Source organism: Cupressus sempervirens, chromosome 2 (assembly GCF_028749045.1).
Source record: "Cupressus sempervirens isolate cs-2001-9-10 chromosome 2, ASM2874904v1, whole genome shotgun sequence".
In the NCBI taxonomy this organism is placed as follows: Eukaryota; Viridiplantae; Streptophyta; class Pinopsida; order Cupressales; family Cupressaceae; genus Cupressus; species Cupressus sempervirens.
Genome location: NC_143119.1, coordinates 393,484,113 through 393,506,572, shown reverse-complemented (window position 1 = coordinate 393,506,572; position 22,460 = coordinate 393,484,113). Strand labels below are relative to the sequence as shown.

General features: G+C 37.0%; 1 protein-coding gene across 4 annotated transcripts in view; it reads left to right on the top strand.

The window, feature by feature from the left end:
• Positions 1 to 22,460, top strand: part of LOC149572790 (protein DETOXIFICATION 16-like) — a 71,454-nt gene that overhangs the window by 23,966 nt on the left and 25,028 nt on the right. Inside the window, exon 7 of one of the 4 annotated variants that reach the window (XM_089813863.1) lies at positions 16,927 to 16,982. The exons of the other annotated variants lie outside the window; for them this stretch is intronic. Coding sequence (XP_089669989.1) covers positions 16,927 to 16,938 — 12 coding nt within the window. The 3' untranslated portion in view covers positions 16,939 to 16,982. Of the gene's footprint in view, positions 1 to 16,926; positions 16,983 to 22,460 lie in introns of those variants that run through there. 4 annotated transcript variants of the gene reach the window in all.

Below are 22,460 nucleotides of genomic sequence, written 5' to 3'. Positions count from 1 at the left end.
ATATATATATATATATATATATATATATATATATGTAGGTATGTATGTATGTATGTATGTATGAAATAGAATAAGACATATGTATACGTCCACATAATATAAGATGTATACGTTAACTATGTTGTTATAATATCATGCATATCTATATATGTATATATATATATATACACACACACACACACGTATAGGTAGGTGGTGTATGATATTATTATATTAAGGTGATTAGCACGGGTTAATATTATTCTTTGACAATAGTTTATCATTCATCTTGAGCAGCTATATTTCTATATTTCATTCATCGACATTATATATTTTTTGGTGGCCACATTAATTTTTTTTTGGCTACATTGAACCGATGGCCTTGTATCTTGTAACTCCTTTCTACCTTCGCAATTTTTCTCATAACTGAGCATGCAGCCAAGAAGGCAACGTTTATGGTACGAAAGCCCATTGAGGATACAACATTCTTACCTTTGGCAGAAAAATATACCATCAGGATAAGAATTTCCTCTCTTTTCTCACTCTCATTTTGCTTCACAATTATCTCTACAATCTCTATTCGCACCTTCTATAGGCGTTGAGCTGAACATAGTCAATGCTTTGGTGCCTAATTAGAATGACAGTAGCCAATTGTTGCTCCCTTGTTTCCATAGCCTTCGGTGATTGGGCATTCCAAGCATTATTCATAAATTATTCAGGCCCGAGCAAGAACAACCTTCAGTGAAGTCATAATATCACCACTGGTTAGGTTATGTTTTTTATTTTCAAATGATATAGTGAGGCATAGTTAAAGCCTGCTTGAAAAGTTTAAGTAATGTTGATTAGAATCAATCAAGATATGAACCAATGTTCTTTCTTAGGCATACATTGTATGAATGCTCTAGAATTATGACATTTCTCATTTAAGAAATCCTCTTTTTAAGAATCATGAATAAATAAAGTGCGACTTATACAAGGATATTCAAAAAGTACTTCCTAAGATAAGAAAACTGCATCTTGTAAATCAAGAATAGCTTTTTTGAATTCCAAATTTCCTCTTATAGTGCCAAGGTTAGAACGACAGATGTGTTGGCTGTAAATGTGTCGATATTCAATTTATCTTTTAAAATGCCAAGATTGACATATACAATGGCAGTGAGTATAAAAAATTGAACATTAATCATCTTTTATAATGCCAAGGCCAAATTGACAAATACAATGGTAGTGAATATAAATGTTTAAACAATCAAATTATCGTTTCTAATGCCAAGGCCAAGTTGGTGGATACATTGGTTGTGATTACAAATGCTCATACATCCACCCAATGATTCATCAAGGAAGGCCAACATGGTCGAGATGAAGGGTGTGAAATGGAAATCATTGAACTATGGTTATACCTACATGATAAAATAAAAAACCATCAATAACTTAAGCAAGTATCATGAAATTCTTAAAAGTTCATGTCAACTCATGATAGTCCTTAGTATAATCTTGTTGTCCAGTCGAGCAATGGGTGATCAGGTATATAGTGCCCTCACAAATCCTTGGCCAAGGTAGGTTAGTGCCATGCTTGCTATTGTGATCACTAGTGGTTAGAGTTGCTAATAGTTGGCTGATAGGTGTATGGAAGGTATCCTAAGCCTAGCTGGTTGTTTAGCCGAAACTCTAACACCAGGATGCTCAGTGGTTGGATAGTGGTGCCTTAAGCCTAGTTTCTAGGGTAGGGAGGGCCTTTCTTACTAGAGATTGTGTGGGGATGCTTAAGGGTCCACAGTTGGGAGGGCCCACGACATTGCTTCTCCTCTCCCCCAGTAGCCAAGGCTTGCACAACTCAAGGTCAAAGTCTATTTGCAAAACATTTGAAATGTGATTACTTTATTTTATATTAATGTTCTGCATTTTCAGTTATGTATTATGGTTAGATAATGTGGTTAGTTTCTCTTTATTTGGATTAAATGTAGTTAAATTAGTTATTTCCTTACTTGATTTGTATAAATGGAAAAGAAACAATAAGCATGCATAGGTAGTTATCACTATCTTTCATGATACTTAGAAAAGAAATGTTATTTTTATATATTTTCAATTCATTAAATTAGTATAGAATTTTAGCTTGTTACATATGGTATCAGAGTGCTGGGTTCGACACTGAACCTCGAGCTCATCACCATCCTAGCTAGAGGACTGAAAAATGTAGTGTTAAATGGAAAATGTGATGTATATCTAGTCTACTCCTTGAAAGAAACTTTGTCACCTTGTATTCTTCTACCTAATTAAGAACATGCCAAAGTACGACTACTCCCTCTGGCCCGTATCCAAGGATGATGAGACATTAGCCCAAGCTCTACTTCGGATTAAGAAAGTAAGAGTTGGATGGACTTCTGCAAAGAAGGCAATTTTTAGAACCAAACTCATTGAGGCATGGAATGCCAAGAAAACAAATCCACTCATGATTTTCCATAAACTTTTTAAAGGGTAGGATAAGCCCAAAGAAGGAAACAAATAGAATGCCCAGGGATAGGGTGTCCAATTTCTTAAAAATATCTATATTGAGGTATTTTTTATGTATCCTCAGGAGAGGAAATTTTGTAAATAAGATTGGTTGCAGTTGCAACAATATTCTTTTATTTGTAATAAAATATGTCTTTTTGCACGTAAATTGTTTGAGCAAATAATTGAATCTTCTCTCTTCTTGAATAAATGTATGAAAACATAATATTGATAAAAGAACCAATTGTATGTTTCAGGCAAACAAATATCATGGAAAACAATGGGAACAACGTAGAGAATGAGATGTCCAGTGGGACCATTCCTCAAAATTCTGTTCCACAGACTTTTGTTCCCCAAAATTGCGCTCCTTCAAACCCCACGGACCTGTTGGTACAATTTTTGCGGGAAACCCAAACCAGAATGGAAAATATGGGGAAAATAATGAATGCCCTAGCAACTCAACTTGGGCAAGGTCAAGAAGACACCCACTCCTCTCCCTCTCCTACAACTGAGCAGGTTGTCTTTGCTCATAGTGAACATGAAACTAAACCTCCTAGAACACAGTCTGAAAAAAAAAGAAACAAGACATAGTCAGTGATTTGTCAGCTGACATTAAAAAAAAAAAGCTCCTATATTTTTTGGATTTGAATTCGGTGAAGCCACAAAGGCTTGGCTAACTGAAATGGAACAGTACTTCGAGATCAAAAGTTTTTCTAAAATCTTCAAAGCAATTTGGGGGAATTTATCACCTCTCAGGGAGGCAACCACATGGTGGGGGGAACACCAAAATAGAAGTAATTTTTAAGACTACTAATGTCATTTGGGACAGGTTTGTCTCCATTTTTAAGAACAAACAACTTCCCTAAACCTTTTATGACCAAAAGTTGCTGGACTTTCAGAATCTTAAACAAGGAGATATGAGAGTACATAGGTATTGGGAGAGTTCACCTGCCTCCTAAAGTATGTTCCCCCATATTATTAGGATAGGAAATTGATGGTTAGAAAATTTCTCATAGGGTTAAACAATAGGATTGAAGGAGCAATTCATGTTCTCACCCCACAAACCATGGAGGAAGCTCTTGAAAAAGCCATTCGTTAGGAGCACGAGGTTAAAAGGGATGATTCCATCCACGATAACAAAAGGAAGACAAATTGGAGTATCAATGATTCTGACTCTGGGTCACACAAGAAGAGTTTAAAAAAATTTAAGCCCAACAAACCTGAATGCAAGGGGAACAATAATAAAGAGTTTAAAGGCAACTCCAGCAGTGAAAATGGTAATAAGGGAGGTGAGAGGAAAGGACTACCTAAGGGCTGTTTCACTTGTGGTAGAGACCACTACGCCAACCAGTGTCCTAATAAGAGCATCTCTAATCAGCAATCATGACTTCCTTTACCTCCTCAACAGGTTGTTTTCTAACAGAACATCTATGCAGCCCTGGATAATTGATAGGCAGAGAAACAACTAGGTCCTATAGAGACCCTTGGTAAGATAAATAGAAACCCTATCTCTATTTTAATTGATACTGGAGCCACTGAATGTTTCATCTCCCCAAAATTGTTAAGTAGATTTTCCAAGAGAATAGGGTTTATGGTTCAACCTTGGATTGTTGAATATGCAAACCAATCAAAAGCTTGAGTAGATCAATGTATGTTCAAGGCACAAGTAGACTTCGCAAATTTCTCTACCAAGGTTATTTTGTACGTAGCACTTCTAGGGTCCTATGATATCATCACGGGGATAAATTGGCTCAATGAGCACAAAGCAAAGGTAGATTATCTTGCAAAGACGGTAGAATGTCTAGACGACTAGAGGAATCTTGTGAGCATCCATGAAGTAAAACCTCGTTAGATCTCAACTATGCAACTTAAGAGATGCAAAAGGAAGGGGTGCAAATTTTTTGCAGTAAGGATGGAAGACTTGAGAGAACCCTTAGAAACCACTTATCAGGATGATTACATCTTTGAAGATGGGGAGGTTAGAGAAAGAATGAAGGAATCTTTTGAAGAAAAATATCCATATCTTAGAAATTTCTAAGGTGTATTTCCAAAGGGGCTTCCCGGCCTACTCCCTTCCAGGGTATTTGATTTCACTATAGACCTTGTAACCGGGGCTGAGCCCATATCAAGAGCACCGTATCACATGATCACAATAGAACTGATGGAATTACAGGTTTAGTTACAAGATTTGTTAGAGAAGAAACTCATCCGATCAAGTGTTTTACCTTGGGGAGCCTCAGTTTTATTTGACAAGAAAAAGGATGGAACTATGAGGTTGTGCATTGATTCTAGGATGCTTAAAAAAGTCACCATCTAGAATAGATACCCACTCCCCAAGATAAATGATTTATTTGATCAAATGAAGGGGGCGGTGATATTTTCCAAAATTGACCTAAGATCGGGTTATCATAGCTTCGAATTAAGGAAGAGAATATTCATAAAACCGCTCTCAGAAACTCATTATGGGCATTATAAGTTCACAATTTTACCCTTTAGATTAACTATCGGCCTTGTTGCTTTTATGAACCTCATGAGTAACATATTCCAAGACTGTTTAGACAAGTTTGTGCTAGTTTTTATCGATGATATTCTCATGTATTCCTAGAATGAGGAAGAACACTAGAAACATCTTGAGGTAGTATTGCAAAAATTACGTGAACATAGGTTGTATGGAAATCTATCTAAGTGTTCTTTTCACCAGAAAGAAATCTAGTATTTAGGGCATATTATATCAACAAAAGGAATAGCAGTAGACCCCACCAAGATCAAGGCAATCAAGGAGTGGCCGGCTCCTAGGAATGTGTTAGAAGTCAAAAGCTTCATGGGTTTGGTAGGTTTCTATAGGAAAATTGTTAGGGATAGCACATCCCATCACCACCCTACAAAGAAAAGGGAAGAAACTTATATGGTTTGAAAAATGTCAAGCAACCTTTGAAGTTTTAAAGGATAAGTTGATCTCTGCACCGATTACTTAGGGTACCAGAGCTTGAGGGCCTTTTTGTGGTTAGAATAGATGCATCAGGAGAAGGACTAGGGGGTGTCCTGATACAAGAAGGCCAAGTCATTGCTTATGAATCTAGAAAGATGAGAAACTATGAAAAAAATTATGCACCACATGGTTTAGAGCTAGCAGCTATTGTCCATGCTCTACAAATGTGGAGACATTATCTAATTGGGAAGCCATTTGAATTCAGAATGGATCATTATGGATTGAAGTACCTATTCACCCAACCCAACCTTTATGCTCTTTAGAGGTGGATGGAATTCTTAGCAGATTATGATTTTGAGATTACTTATATTAAGGGCAAATTGAATAAAGTAGTGGAGGCATTGAGCCGAAAAACGCATATTTCAGCCATGGTAGCAATAAATGCTAGGCTTAGTGAGCAGGTACTGCAGTGTTTGCCAAGAGATGACTTGTACACGTTTATCGAGGAGTGGGCTCTCGACGCATCAATAACTCTAATCATACTAAACCATGAATTACATTGCTACTCTAAGCTGCAATATACAACATCATAGTAAAGAAATGTATAAGCAAACAGAAGATACACTATCTAAAACATGATATCAAATGCTTCAAAGAATACATAAACTGCAAGGAAACATACTCCGAACATCTGAAGAATCCATGTGAAGCATCAAGCTTCGACTCTGAACTAGAAGCAGATTGTCTTTGTACACCAATGCCCAACAGTGGAATAAGTAGCTATGCCTTCCAACCATGTGGTACCCATAGGCCCACACCCGAAATACTGATGGAGATAGTGACTCGACCACAAACACAACTTACAATCATCCAAGGGTAACATTCACACCAAGCAGAACATGAAGACAACACCATGATCATGAGGACTATGCAGTACAATAGGTCACTAGTTAGACACTATGGGATAACTATGTAGAGACTCTAGTAGAATGCCTTTACTTGTCTCAAGTAGCACAAGTAGCATCGAGCCTTCATTCCCACTCCTATTAGAGGCCAGACTCAGAAAGTATCTTTGTTTCGACGCCCTCAGGAGACCAGATACTGTGTCTTCATTCCAACTCCCTTTGGAAACCAGACCCACAATTAGGTGTTCAATGATCTTATCTTTCAATAATTTTTTGTTATCCAAGTATATATTTTGGTTTTCACTTATTCGAACTTTTCACATTACCTTGTCGGTCACTTCCCGACCGGGGTACATGAGAGAAGCCACTCCATATGTCTACACTAGATACTTATGCACATCACACAATGAGTGCCCATAGCCAGTGCAAATTCTCAACCCAACCAAATGAACAATATCTCAATTGGCCTATATTTGGGAGTTCAGGTCTCGCAAGATCCCTTCATACACAAATGCATGTGCTTGTGTGAGCACAACCAACTTCATGAAAACCAAAGGAACCAAACCAAGGGTTGGATGAGAAATGACAACAAAACACCAAGTGTAAAACTCACTCAACTACACACAAATCCCAATGCACACTAAGTAAAACCATGGTTGCATTGAAAATCTAGCAAACATTCTAAATCCATGAACCAAACTTGTGCCAAGAAATTCTCACAAAATCTAGGTGGCACACAAAATGAAACGATGCAAACATAGTTCAACTTCTTGTTCTCGGTCACTAAAAAAAATTTTCTTGGCAAATATTGGAGAGAAATCGGCAACTTCTCGGGAAAATATCGGGAATTTAAAAAATGACTTTAATTTAATTAAAAATGCATTTTTTTCACAAAATTCAATAAGTAGATGCATGTATTGAGTTAGTAAATGAGTAAACAAACCAAACAAGCTGATCTAGATATATATAAATGCAATGAGTAACAAAATCACATCCTCATGTGGAATGCCGATGTAGTAAACAAGCTACAAATAATAAATACCGAATTGTCTTTGTCAAAATATAAGCAAATACAAATGTCAAGTTCAATATGAAACTAGTCTACATCTTCCTCTTCCCCATCCTAGTAGTTCTAGAACTTCTAGTAAAAACTATGGGAGAGGGAGGGGGTCTAGCAACTCTAGCTGTAGCAGTTGTTTGTGGTGGTGTTGGTGTTGGCCCTGGCAAGGACTCCTCATCATCCTCATCCTCATCCTCAATATCATTGTGCTCAGTGTCATTGTCCTTAGACTCCTCATTCTCACTACCCTCCTCCTGAATGTCGTCTAGTCCCACTGCAAAACCACCCTCCTCCATAGCCTCCCTCTTCAACTCATATATTTCATCCTTAGTGAATAGTGAAGGCTGCTCCCGTGCTGTCCAATTGCCAAAAGGATCTATGTCATTCAGATCAAGTGGCTCAGTTGTTGCTGCCATTACTTTTCTTATGTGCAACTTGAGGTTATAATGCACAAAGACAAGGTCATTTAGGCATTTTTGTGCCAACTTGTTCCTCTTCTTTGTGTGAATAGATTCAAACAAGCTCCAATTACGCTCACAACTAGATGAGCTACAAGGCTGACATAAGATGCGAAGAGCAAGCTTTTGCATTGCTGCCATTACTTTTCTTATGCGCAACTTGAGGTTATAATGCACAAAGACAAGGTCATTTAGGCATTTTTGTGCCAACTTGTTCCTCTTCTTTGTGTGAATAGATTCAAACAAGCTCCAATTACGCTCACAACTAGATGAGCTACAAGGCTGACATAAGATGCGAAGAGCAAGCTTTTGCAGATTTGGGACATTACCACCCCAATTTCGCCACCAAGCATCTGTGAGATAAATATAAAGAGTTAAAAAGCAAGATGAGGACAAGTTTTTGTAGCTTATTTATCTACTTAACATGCATGTGAGAGACTCGAAATTCCAAATATTGTAATTTGTACCCGGTGTCTGAGTCTGTCTGCCTTTCTTTGCCAAGGCTGAGGAGAATAGTTTGTTTGTTGCATTTTGATACATTTCCATCTCGGCCACAATGAGGTCTCTCACCACAATGTCGGGTACCATTCTCTGCATGCATTCACTAAAGCCCTCCATGACCTCTCCATTGGAATCCGCATATGATGGAGAGAAGTGGTAACAAGGGTTGAGGAAATACCCTGCTGCATGAATGGGTTGGTGGAGCTGATTGCTCCATCTCCTATCAATAATATCAGATAAGGGCTGAAATTTTAGGCTCTCTCCCCTTTACTTATTTCTTACAGCCTCTTTTGCCCTATCCATGGCCTCATAAAGGGACCCCATTGGGGTTTGTTCCCCATCTACCAAGTGGAGAACTCTAACCAAGGGCTTCACCACCTACAATTGAAAAGTAGAAAACAATTATTAATCAGAGAGTAGGGTTATAAAATAATAATGAAAGATTTGATTAATAAGTACAAAAAAAAAAAAATCAAATTTTGAAGTTTCCAACTCACATCCACAATTTCTGAAGCTCACTAAAAAACTGGAGAAAAACACAATGCGTACAACACTCTGCCCATCGACCTTCTTTGAATAACTTGATTGTAGCCATTTTGGACACACAAACATCTGCCTCAAAGGATTCATATGTTTAAGAACACTTTGCAACGTTAAAAAAATCGTTGCAAATCTTGTGATTGCAGGTCTAACCAACTCCTCGTTTTTAGTGTAGTCTCTCATCAATTGAAGGACCCAAGGGTGATTGTAGATATATTTTTTTATTGTCCTTGCTTCCTCTACAACCAGTTTCACCCAATCCAATCTCCCTATATCCTCCAAAAGAAGGTCAATAACATGCACTGCACAAGGAGACCAAAAGAGTGTGTTATGCTTTTCTTGTAAGATCCTACCCGCTGCCACATATGCTGCTGCATTGTCGGTTATGATTTGCACCATATTTTCAGCCCCACCCTCTATCACAATATTATCTAGCATTCGAGCCAAAGTCTTAGCCGTCTCTATCTTGTCCAAGGCATCCAAGGATTTAAGAGAGATCACTTGATCCTTGCAAGAAACTAAAAAGTTGATGATGGTACGGTTTCTTCCATTCGTCCATCCATCTGAAAGTATGGTGTAGCCATACTGTTACCATTCTAACCTTTGCTCTTCAACCACTTCTTTACCCCTACAAACAACATCTTTCAACAATCTACAAGCACAAAATGAAAAATGAAATTCACTTTAAGTACACGAGTTCGATTAAGAAAAATTACTTTCAACAAAAACAAGTAAATTGTAAAACTGTAAAAGTATTAAAGTTTGAAACAAGTAAATTACCTCCCACTCAAGGCTACAGGAGTAGGTGGTTTGTAGCCCTTTCTTGCTAGGTACACCCAGTCACAAAATTCAGAAAATATGGACTTGCTGCAACATTGAAGGAGAGCTTGTTAAAAAACCAAAAATCAGCACATTGAATGTCAAGTTGCGCATGCACATCACGGTTCCATCCAGTACCCTCCAATGATGGTTGTGCTCCAAGTGTGTTTCTATGCACAAAATAACCATCAATAGAAGAGTTTTGCGGTCTACTAGACCCAGCAGATGTGGAAGTTGAGCCCAAGGACCTGCCACGAGTAGGTGTGTTTCGTATGCGGATCCTTGGGCCACGAAAAGAGTCCACTATCCCCTCAACTACTACTTCTTCATCAAGGGTGGCTGGGATACCTAGTCACATGACACAACCTACATCATCTCATTATGAATCATGATAAATTGATAATTGTTTAGCACAAGCATTAGTCGTGATTAGAAAATAATAAATGATTGTTAAAAGGAAACATACCTTGCGATTTGTAAATGGCTGCCCTCATGGCCAATTTTGCCCTTTCCCTTTTCAACTTCTTCTCTTCTTGGGCACTAAGCAAAGCAATCATCTCCCTTTTTATTTCCTCCGTAGTCGCATCATAAATCCTTGTGTCACGCTTTTCTATACCAACAAGGTGGTACTTCAAACGAAATATGCCTCCACGGATTTGTCTTTCACATTTAATGCATATGACACTATTATACTTTGTTCCTTCAATGACATATTTCCATGCAAAGTCTCTAGCCCCTTTAGGGCGCGTGTCTATGAATCTAGATGGACATGCTACGGGACCACTGGAAGATGCTGCTGCCCCAGATGAAGAGGAAGCCATATTTGCTGGAAAATCAGAGAATAAAATAAAAAATGTATTAGCCTTAAAGTTTTGAAATTATTGAGAAAAACTTGATTGTTTTTGGGAAAATTGCAAAAAGATGGTGTTAGGTCTTTGACTCTTTGTCATGACTCATTCACTCTAAAACCATAAAATGTATTAGAGAACATTACAAATGCAAGATATGCAAGTATGGGAAGACAAAAAAAAGTTTAACTCAAAAGATTTTTTTTTTTGAGAAACTTACTTGTGGATCCGGATTTGCTTGGAAAGAGCTTCGAATTCGCTTCGAATCCGCTCCGAATCCGCTGGAAATTGCTACAAATCACTGCCAAACACCTAAGTGCTGCTCCAAAACCCTTCTCCTCCACCCAAGATGCCAAACGCAGCAAAGGAAACAATGAAATTGCATTTTTACAAGCGTGGGTATATACTGGACGCCGCCCGTGAGAAGACAGTTAGTTATCGCAATAAGTTGGTGATATATTGCCGTTTTCTCGCCGCAAGAAGTTTAACTTCTCAGTGCCCTAAAGTGGCGATAAAAACTTGAATTTTCTCGCCATGAAAAACTTCTCGCGAGAAGTAGACTTATCGCTGATAAGTTTGCGAGATTTTGAACTATGGATGCAAAAATCACTCAAAAATCAAAGTTATTGGAATTTAATAAAATTGAAAACCCACTTCCAAAATGGGATAAAACACCCAATATCAAATAAAATTTGAGCTACAGGCTTCTATGCACATTTCAGCAGCATAACGATACTAAAACTTACAAATTGAATTACATAAAACCATAGTTCCAAGAATCGCCTTGAAATCGCCTGAATCGCCGGTTTGGCGATTTGATTCAGGCTAGGCGATTTTTTATGAGTCGTGAATTGGTTCAGCCGATTTTCTCCCATGAATCGCCTAAATCGCATATTCATGTGATTCATGGAAAAAATCGCTTGAATCAACTCCATGAATCGGCAGAATTAAAAAAAAAAAAAAAAAAAAAAAAAAAAAAAAAAAAAAACAAACTAAGAACCATAGTCACGCCTCTTACACATTTGACTAAAATAGAAACCACCCACTAAGGAAAGGATTCAAAATCTCCTGACAATGTCAGGATTTGACAACTCAGAAAGAGAAACATCCAAAAAATATGTACTCTCATACATGTGCAAGAAATACAATTGGGATAATTATATCAGTGGTGTCATATAGAAGAACAGTGAGGCAACATAGTTCCGAATTCATATGGACCACTAGAACATTGGATATTCAACCAAACAACACTCTCCCATTCTTAGCAAATATAATACATCTAATAAATCCAATTACAGAAATCGGGCGTAGGACTGATATATTAGTAATATAAGTTATATTCAATAAAGGGTGCATGAAATAAGTTTTAAATTGTTAAAATCTCTAAACTTAAAGGGTTTTTTTAAATTTGCCGATTCATAGCCGATTCGATTTCGATTGATGGCCAATTCACAATTGGATTCAGCCTTGCCGATTCCGATCCGATTCCGATTCTCATTACTTTGCATAAAACACATAAACATTTGCCCCCGTCCATTTGGGCCGAATGGAAGTATGAAAATGGAAGGGAACACTAGTTCTCATCCTCCAACCATTTAGCAACAAGAAGCAAAAGCTAAAATAGAGCAAAACTAATCAAATGAAAAGGCCCTACCTCATAGCCAAAAGGGTCAAAATAGGAAACGCAACCACAAAATAAGAATCTATTGAGTGCGATGAAATGCTCGACAAGCAAGAGTTCCCCACTACGAATCCAATGAAACCAACCTTGCGACAATCCCCCGAGCCAATCTCACTCAACAAACAAATCAAGAAAATGGAAAGAAGAGGGTTTGACAATTCTCTCTCCAAAACATGATATAACAAAGTAAAAGTGAACAATAAAGTTTATTTTTGCCAATATAAGCACTTTTCCAAAGTGTCCTACAAAATAGGTTATTAAAACAACTTAATAACTAATTGGCCCCATTTCCCAAATAAATTAGGCAATTTCATTTACTTGGAATTCAACTATGACAAATTAGCCGGTAATTAAAATAAATTAAATCAATATAAAATTTCCCTTCAATAATTAAACTTGCATTTCTATAACATTTTTTGCGACAACTGTGGAATCCTAAATGCACAAACACGCTCATGGGTCTAAACACTATATGCATCATGAATCCATATTTACTAATTACCAGAGGATTAATAATATCATCTAGATAGATACGTCACCCATACAAAGACGACATTGGCTCAGTATGAACGGTCAAATCATTAACTCCATCTGCCACTGTCGGGGTATAAGTTCATGTACAGTAAACAAACATCATCAAGTGTAGATGCATAATACATAATAATGGAAGCATCAAGTGTGTGTAATTGCATAATAAAGCATCTAATCAATTTCATATAAATATTCCATTTGCATCATTGCATAAGTCTACTGAAAGAACAAGATAAATATCCATAGCACAGTCACACCATCAATGAACCCAATAATATCCATTAGGTAATCATAAACAATAATCCATGTCCAAATAAAAAAGAGCCAGATGTAATAAAGCACCATGTCACATCATTAGCATCATCATGCATATATGATCAAACTGAATCAACAATGTATGTCACAACATTTGAATAAATTGATACAAATCCATAAGAGGTAACATCAAAGACTGCTATCCTTGGCAACCTTTGGCTGATGTTTTTTGGGCTGCTAGACATGTATTGCTTTCCTGTGGCAGCTTTTGACTTGTGTATAGGGTTTTGGGGTCCCTTTAAAACCTGTTTTTACAATTAATCGAAGTCTACAAGACTGGGGTCATAAAATAAATATGGCATTTCTATAAGTACTCACTTATCTATAAGAAAGGATATCCTATTGGACTGAATCATTAGAACCATACATGTAGCAACACTAATATCATGTAAAGCAATAGTAGATGGAGAAGATGGAATACTAACACGTCTCTAGAACCTTAGTAGATGGAAAACCATGATTCAAATGACCATATTGTATTTATTCAAAAGTATCCACACTAAATGCTTGAGTCTATACATCAATTAAATTCAATAATGGGAGCAACATTTCAGATGGCATGCACTCAAAATTTGTGATCAACATCCCTATTGCAATTATACCTCTCAATAAAGACCAACAAGAAGTAATCTCGCAAGCTCTTATACCATGTAATAGTTGTTACATAATGCTCTATACCATACAAGATTTGACCCAAAGATATAGTTACCCAAGATTTAGGAGCTCAAATGAAAGCACAAGACAAATGAAACATGAGAGAATAATGCTTTTCTATTAAAAGATGCAAACATACAATGGTAATGATTCAAGAATACAAGGAGGACCCCTTAGTTATAGAGACCAAGGTGAGACATAGGATTCCATAAGACTATAATGTGTGTCTTAATCTTATGATTTGAGACATGAAGTGATGATTATCCTGTGTGTACTCTAACTGAACTTAATATGAATATGACCCACATGATGAACTAGTTAAGTAAAACAAACTATTCACACCAACACTTCTTTTCTTCCAAGCTCTTGTTAGAACATAGAGCCTCGTCCAATTTGCTCTCTCTTTTCCAAGTTTTCAAAGGTTTAGTGTTCCTCCATTGAAAAATCACAATTCCTCCCCTTCTTTAGGGTAAGAGAACACTGTAGGATTTGATAATGAACAAATCCATAGATCTCTAGATATCCTGCATGCAAATAACTTGTTACAAGGAAGTAAAAAAGGCAGAGAGAGAAGGGTTTGCTCAATAAACAAGAATATTGTATTTACTTGTGCAAAATAGAATAAATAAATTTAGAACCGATCAACCCTTATGAAGGAGATCAAAAACCTAAAAGGGAAACCCTAAGAGGTAAATGGCATTTAATAATTACTAATTAATTATTAAATGGAAATGCAAGGTGCATAAATTGAAATCTTAAGAAGGGAGTAAAGGTAATTTAATAAATGAAATTAAATTAGCCTTTTACTCTAACACCCCCCCTTAAGATGAACAACAAAGCTACAAACAATGTAGAAAAAACAAGGAAACTACAATATAATGCTGAAAGCAAACTTGGGTCCCGACAACAAGGCCCGATGAGGTACCCAATCACAACCAAATCTCTATGAAACGAAGAAATAGGGAAAACCACATGGGAAAAACCCTACTCCAAAAAGAGATAGCAAGAAAAGAAGGAAGGAATCATCAATGAGACCACCCAAGGACAACTTCCTTCACCCCAAGCATAGAACACAATTGAAGATACCATGGGGATGGAAAAGGTTTAGTGAAGATGTCTGCAACTTGCTCATCAGTGGGAGTGTACTCAGCACCGTCTTAAATCAGATGCCTGATGAAGTGCATGTGAAGCTCAATGTGCTTGGTCCGTTGATGCTTAACTGGATTGCGGGAAATGTATATAGCACTTTGATTGTCACACCACAGAAAGGTGGGACTATTAGGAGGAAATCCAAACTCTGTCATCAACTGTTGAAGCCACAAAACCTCCTAACTAGCTCGCACATCTGCCCTGCACTTTGCCTTTGTAGATGATAATTCGCGAGCATGCTACTTCTTGCAAGCCCATGTGATAGGACCAAAACCAAGACAAAAGACAAATCCAGAAGTAGACTTGTCATCATCAATATCACTAGCCTAGTCTGAGTTTGTGTAACCAAAAATGTGAGGATCCCTTGATGTGTAGTGAATGCCATAACATGTACCTCGAATGTACCTCAAGATACTTTTGGAAGCTTGCTAATGACAAGTCCAACCGCAAAGGAAATATTAGGACATGTGTGAGTTAGGTACACCAAACTACCTACAAGCTATCTGTATAAAGTGGAATCCATTGTAAGAGTAGTGCAAGTGGTAGATAAAGCAACATTCGACTGAAAAGGTGTGGGAGCAAGCTTGCAATGAAGCATGTTGAATCTCTGAAGCATATCAAGAGCATACTTTTGTTGGAGTATGACTATCCCATCCGAAGATTGAACAACCTGTAGGCCCAAAAAATAGTGCAGAAGTCCAAGGTATGTCATCTTAAACTGCTCTCTCAAGGCTCATTGAACACTATATCATGGAGGATGAGCTACCTGTAATGATGAGATCATCTACATAAAAAGCACAAGTATCAATAAGTTAGCCCAATGATGTTGAATGTAAATTCTAGGATCGGAATGACATCGAGTGAATTATGAAGAAAGCAAGAAGGAATCCATCTTCTCATAACAAACCCGAGGGGCCTGTTTGAGACTGTATAAAGACCTCCAAAGCCTGCATAACAATGAAGAGTCCTACACAAAATCATGAGGCTGCTCCATATTGGTCTCCTCATGAAGGTCTCCATGCAAAAAGGCACTCTTCACGTCCATCTAAAAAATTGTCCATCCCTATGAAGCTGCAAGAGTACAAGGTGAATAGAATTCATCTTGGCAATAGGAGCAAAGGTCTCGAAGTAATCAATACCCTCAACCTATGGAAAATCCTTTGCAACAGGACGTGCCTAGTACCTATCAATAGAACCATCTGCAATATACTTGGTACAGTACACTCACCGGCACTGAACCAACTTTCTTCCTTTTGGAAAAGGACAAAGATCCATGTGTGGTTCTTCATCAAAGAAGAGTACTTCTCATCCGTAGCCCTATCACACTCTAAGTGTCTTGTCGCCTGTGAAAAATTCTGTGGATCATTTGAAATGGCATGACTTAAGAGTCTACTACTAGAAGTTTGAGCACGAGTGCAACGGGAATCTGTAGGATCACTTGCCATAGGTCCTATTGCATCAACAATAGCACAAGCCCACTTGGCAGTCGCTGAACAACTGGTGGAGGTGGTGAAGGGGGATCAATATCAAGGTCTTCCTTAGAGGATGCATAATCTTGAGGAGTAGAGGAAGTAATGGGTAGTGAGGGAGAAGTTGGTGATGTTGGCTCCATCTAAGGATAACGCTCATCAAATTGAACATCTCACTAAAACAAGACATCTCTGGAATCAGGATCAAACAACTTGTACGCCTTCACATCCTCACAGTAGCTACTACATCCCAAATTTTGCCCTAATTTTTAATTTGGTCATAATTGTTGGTTTACGAATTATTTTTCTTGATCACGTGAAATGAGTTAGTTATTTATATACGTTGTATCAATTGTTAACGAATTATTTCTTTTCCTGATCATGTGAAACGAGTTAGTTATTTATATACGTTGTACCAATTGTTAATGAATTATTTCTTTTCATAATCATGTGAAATGAGTTAGTTATTTATAGAGATTGATGAAATGATCAGTAACCTATAACTGATATTAGATGACTAGCAGTTGCTTGATTTGAATTAACGATCAATATATTTTTGAATTAATGTTTTGGCGAGAATGTTTTGCTTGGGTGATTGCAGGAGAATACTTAAGAGAGGGGAAGCATTACTAAACGGGATCATCAGAACATGATGGTTGTTTGGTTCAGTCATCAGAATCGACAGGTATGACCTAAGACTCCCTTGGAAAGGATACGAAGACTTGTCCACAAGTTACATTATGGGACTGCATGGCTTATTAAGGAAACAATATAATAAAAACATAAAATAATCTAAACTAAAATATAATTCATACCTTTAGAAATTTATTATTAAATTTTCTTATTTTATCATTATAATAAACACTTAAATACAAACACATAAATATAAAAATGAAATGGCACCAATAAATTATAATAATATAATCTAATGATGTCACCTCATCGATATACTTATGTGAACGTATATAAGAGCATATTATAATAATAAAATAAGTTTAAAACTCTTCAACTCCTTTCCCTCTTTATTTCTCTCCTTTTCAAATTCGAATTTATGATGTATTCGAATGGTCTTCTTGATAACTGATGGTAGCCGAGGAGTCTCGGCCAACCATTAAAGAATGCCATGAATCGATTTGGAGATCAATCCTTTCTCCACTCTTTCTTTCTCTCTTTTTCTTTTTGCTATGAAATATTCCAGGCTGAGTTTGGATGTTCTCGGTAGAATAAGCATCCAGTATTTCATACTCCCAATTTCCCATTTTTCCTTAACTCTACCGGTGATAGGAAGTCTGAGAAAAGTATCATACAGCGGGTGAACAAGAGTTCCAGCCGCGGGAGGAAGAGCCATATTCATATCACAGGTCATGTGTCTTGTTCTATTTTATTACCTCTGCTAAGTCTAAGCCTGATTGTAGACGAATTTCCCTCTTTAAATGCTGAATGGTATACCAAGGAAGCAATGCTGTTCATAGTTCGATTTCACTGATTATAATATCTGTTGCTAGACCGTATAAATAATAGGCTAAGATTAAATGCGTTTTCAAGAACATAACTCTCTTCAAATCCATATCCAACCATAGTCGGCTTTACATCCAGTCTGAGATAATTTTTGGTACCTTGCTATTAATTCCGTGTATTACATTTAGATCCTTTCATATCCTCATCAAGTATCAACATTTATGAATTCAAATGGTAGCTGTAGAAACCTTGATTGAAATGTATGAATCAACATCAATGCACATGTTATCACAATTTTCAAACACATTCAGAGTACTTGTAACACCAAGGAATTCATCGACAAGATGCCATAGAATTGGTGAAGAGGTGTAAATAATATCAGAATGTCTATAATCTTACGAACACCGAGGAATTCACTAGTAAATAAGCCATGGAATGGTGAAGAGGTGTATATAATAACAAGGTGATCATAATCTTTTAGACACCTAGGATTCACTTGGGCATAGAAGCCACGGAAGGGTGAAGAGGTGGAATTAACCTGCAAGAATCAACAATGGAATCATATTTGAATAATGAATAATTAATAGCTCATGCATGTCCCGGTAATGAAATCCGTTGTCAAGTCGAGTGGTGGAGATCGGGTTCACGAACTCAACTGAAATCCTTGGCCAAGGTAGTTTTAGGCATATGTGCCAGTCTTAAGATCTTTTGTTTGTCCATAGACGTCAGTTATATAGGTATAACTGATTGGGCACTCAACCACTTGGTAGCTCGGATGGCTGGACTAAAGAACATCCCAAGCCCAATATTGAGGTAGGAAGGGCCATTTTGATAAGTTAGGATGTGTGGGGATAAGTATGGTCCGAGGGTGGGAGGTTAAGTGTATGTCAATGCTTCTCCTCTCACCAATGCCGAGGCTTGAACAACAAGATAAAGGGATTCTTCTATTATTACTGTATGTTTCTTTTACACTTTTACTTTTAACCCTTAGAAGAATAATTAGATAATTTAGTTTTCTAGATAAGTAGATATTGACATTTACATTGAATAAATATTTCAGTTGATATAATTTAGTTAAGAAAGTTAGTCGTTACTTTATTTTCAACTGAATATGATATCACTTAGAAATGGTTAAATTGTTAGCAATGTATTTGTATATTTTTATTTATTCCTTTTGATCTTGGTATATCAGTTGAACGTGAAACATAGTTAGATTAGAAAAAATTACTTTTATCATAGTTATATTAAGTTAATGGAAGTCATTGTCATGTGAAATAGAATCAATTACTAATTAAAATTGATTATTAGGAGATTTAAATTGGTTATGAAAATTCGTTTGTTACATATGGTATCAGAGTGCTGGGTTCGACATTGAACCTAGGGCACCCTACCTTCTATGAAACTTGAAACTTCTGGACTGATTGCACAGGATGCAAGTACGTAAAACACCCCGCAAGAAGACTCGACACCCCATCTTTCCTTATTTAATTAAAAACATGCCAAAATATGACTACACCTGCTGTTCCATGCCCCAAGACAACGAAACTTTGAACCAGGCAATACAACGAATGAAGAAAGAAAGAGTTAAGTGGACTCCTGCTAGCAATGCAACATACAGAAACAAGTTGATCCAAAACTAGAACGCTCGGCAGAGCAATTCTCTTTTACAGTTCCATAGATCCTGGATGGTGCGAGATATGTACCAATTTGAGCCAAAATTAAGTGCTGCAAAGCAAGACTAATTAGTTTTGATGTAAACATCCTCAATAGAGGAAATTTTGTAAATAGGGTTGCTCTAAGTGAAGCAACAAAGTATTAAGTTTATTAAGTTATTAATTCTTGCAATTCATGAACTTGTAAGACTCTTTCTTTTTTTTTTTTGAAAATTTCTTCTTTTCCCCACTTAATTGACACAAATTTGTTAAATTAATAGGTGAAAACAGTAAACTTAAAATGAACAACAATGAAAATGTTGTAGATCAAGACATAATTCGTGAGAACACTCAATCTTCTAATGACTTTTTACTTCAGATCTTGCAAGAAACGCAACTGAAGTTGGAAAACATGGAAAGAAGAATGAATGAAATGGCAGCCCAAATGGGGCAAAACCGTGAGGAAACTCAATCCTCACCACCTCCTAGAGCAGAGATGGAAGTCTCCGAGCATAACAAGAAAACTTTCTCACCCAAACAATCAGAAAAACAAAAGAAACAAGAAATAGTGGCTGATCTGTCAACAGTCATTAAGAAAATCAAACCACCCAAGTTTTCCGGTTCTGAGTCCGGGGAGGAAGCAGAAGTTTGGTTAATTGAGATGGAACAATATTTTGAAATTAGGAATTTCTCTGAAACCTCAAAAGTAGTTTGGGGAATATATCATTTTACCGGAGAAGCTGCAACCTAGTGGGGAAACACCAAAGTTGAGCAAAATATAAAGACCACTGAGATCACCTAGGAAAAATTTGTAGCCATTTTCAGCAACCGCTGGTTGCCTGAAACTTTTTATGATCAGAAACTTTTAGATTTCCAAGCAAGGAGACATGTCTGTACATAAGTATTGGGAGAAGTTCACCTGACTGTTAAAATATGTACCATCGTATCAGCAAGACACCAATCTGAAAGTAAGAAAATTCATTATGGGATTGAACAATAGGATAAGAGTTGTTGATGTTCTCGCTCCCAGAACCATAGAGGAAGCTTTAGAGAAGGTTGTTCAGCAAGAACATAAGATTAGGAAAGATGACTCCATCCGAGACAATAAGAGAAAAAACCTAGAATTCAAAGGGTGCTGATTTTGGACTCCAGAAAAGGCAATTTAACGACTATAAGTACAACAAACTAGAGTCAAAGGGTAATGGGGTTAAGGATGTTAAAAGAAATTTCAATACAAATAAGAATAACAAAAATAATGAAAAGAATGGACCATTTGGAGGATGTTTTACCTGTGGAGGAGATCATTATGCTAGTAAGTGCCGCAGTAAACCCAACGCCAACCAGCCACAACGACCACCTCTACCGCAACAACAACAAGTTTTTCAGCAGAGGATTCATGCAGCCTTGGATAATAGGCAGGCGGAACAACAGATAGGCCCTATTGAAACTCCGGGTAAGATCTACAGAAACCCTGTGTCCTTTTAATTGATACTGGAGTTTCTGAATGTTTTATATCACCTAGACTGTTAAGTAGGTTTTCAAAAAGATCTAGTTTTATGGCAAAACCATAGACAATCGAGTATGCAAACCGGTCAAGGGCTAAGGTAGAGCAGTGCCTATTTGAAGCTTAGGTTGACTTTCCAAATTTTTCAATAGAATTGAATTTGTATGTAGCACCTCTTGGGTCTTACAACATTATCATAGGAATAAATTGGCTCAGTGAGCATAAGGCCAAGGTAGATTGTCTTGCCAAAATTGTAAACTGTGTGGATGATCAAGGAAGACCAACAAGCATTGCAGGGATTAAACATGAAATTAAATCAAAATAGATTTTTGCAATGCAACTTAAAAGATATGGAAGAAAGAGCTGTGAGATCTTTGCAGTCAGAATTGAGGACACAAGAGAACCTAAAACAACCACTTATGGAGACGACTATATTTTTTAGGATGGGGAAATCAAAGAAAAGTTAAAAGAATCTTTCAAGGAAAAATATTCCTATTTAAAGAATTATCAAGATGTGTTTTCTAAAGAACTTCCTGGACTGCCCCCTTCCTGAGCATTTGATTTCACCATAGATTTGATACTAGGAGCAGAACCCATATCTCGGGCACTATATAGGATGACAACTATAGAATTAATGGAATTATAGATCCAACTTCAAGATATGTTAGATAAGAAACTGATACGGCCCAGTGTCTCACCATGGGGAGCCCCAGTATTGTTTGTGAGGAAGAAGGATGGAACCATGAGATTATGCATAGATTACAAAATGCTCAATAAAGTCACCATCAAAAACCGGTATCCATTGCTAGGGTAGATGATCTCTTTGATCAAATGAAGCGCATGATAGTGTTTTCAAAAATTGATTTGAGGTCAGGTTACCACTAGCTTCGTATAAAGGATGAAGATATACATAAAACCGCGTTCAGAACTAGGTATGAACATTATGAGTTTATAGTATTGCCATTTGGGTTAACCAATGCCCCAACAATTTTTATGAACTTAATGAACAACATATTTCAAGACTGCCTGGATAAGTTTATGTCGGTCTTTATAGATGATATTTTAATCTATTCTAAGAACGAGGAAGAACATCAAAGGCATTTAGAAATTGTTTTGCAAAGATTAAGAGAACATAAGTTGTATGAAAAATTATCTAAGTGCACTTTTTATCAAAAGAAAATTTAGTATTTAGGGCACAACATATCAGCTCAAGGCATAGCCGTACATCTATCAAAAATAGAAGCAATTAAGGAATGGCCTATACCTAGAAATGTATCAGAAGTTAGAAGCTTTATGGGATTAGCAGAATTCTATATAAAATTTGTCAGAAATTTCTCAAGGATAGCCTATCTGATCACATCGCTTCAAAGGAAGGGGAAGAAATTTATCTGGACAGAAAAATGTCAATCAGCCTTCGAGTTTTTGAAAGAAAAACTAACTACAACACCCATATTAAAGGTACCCAATCCCCAAAAGCAGTTCGTAGTTATAATAGATGCACCTGGAGAAGGATTAGGAGGT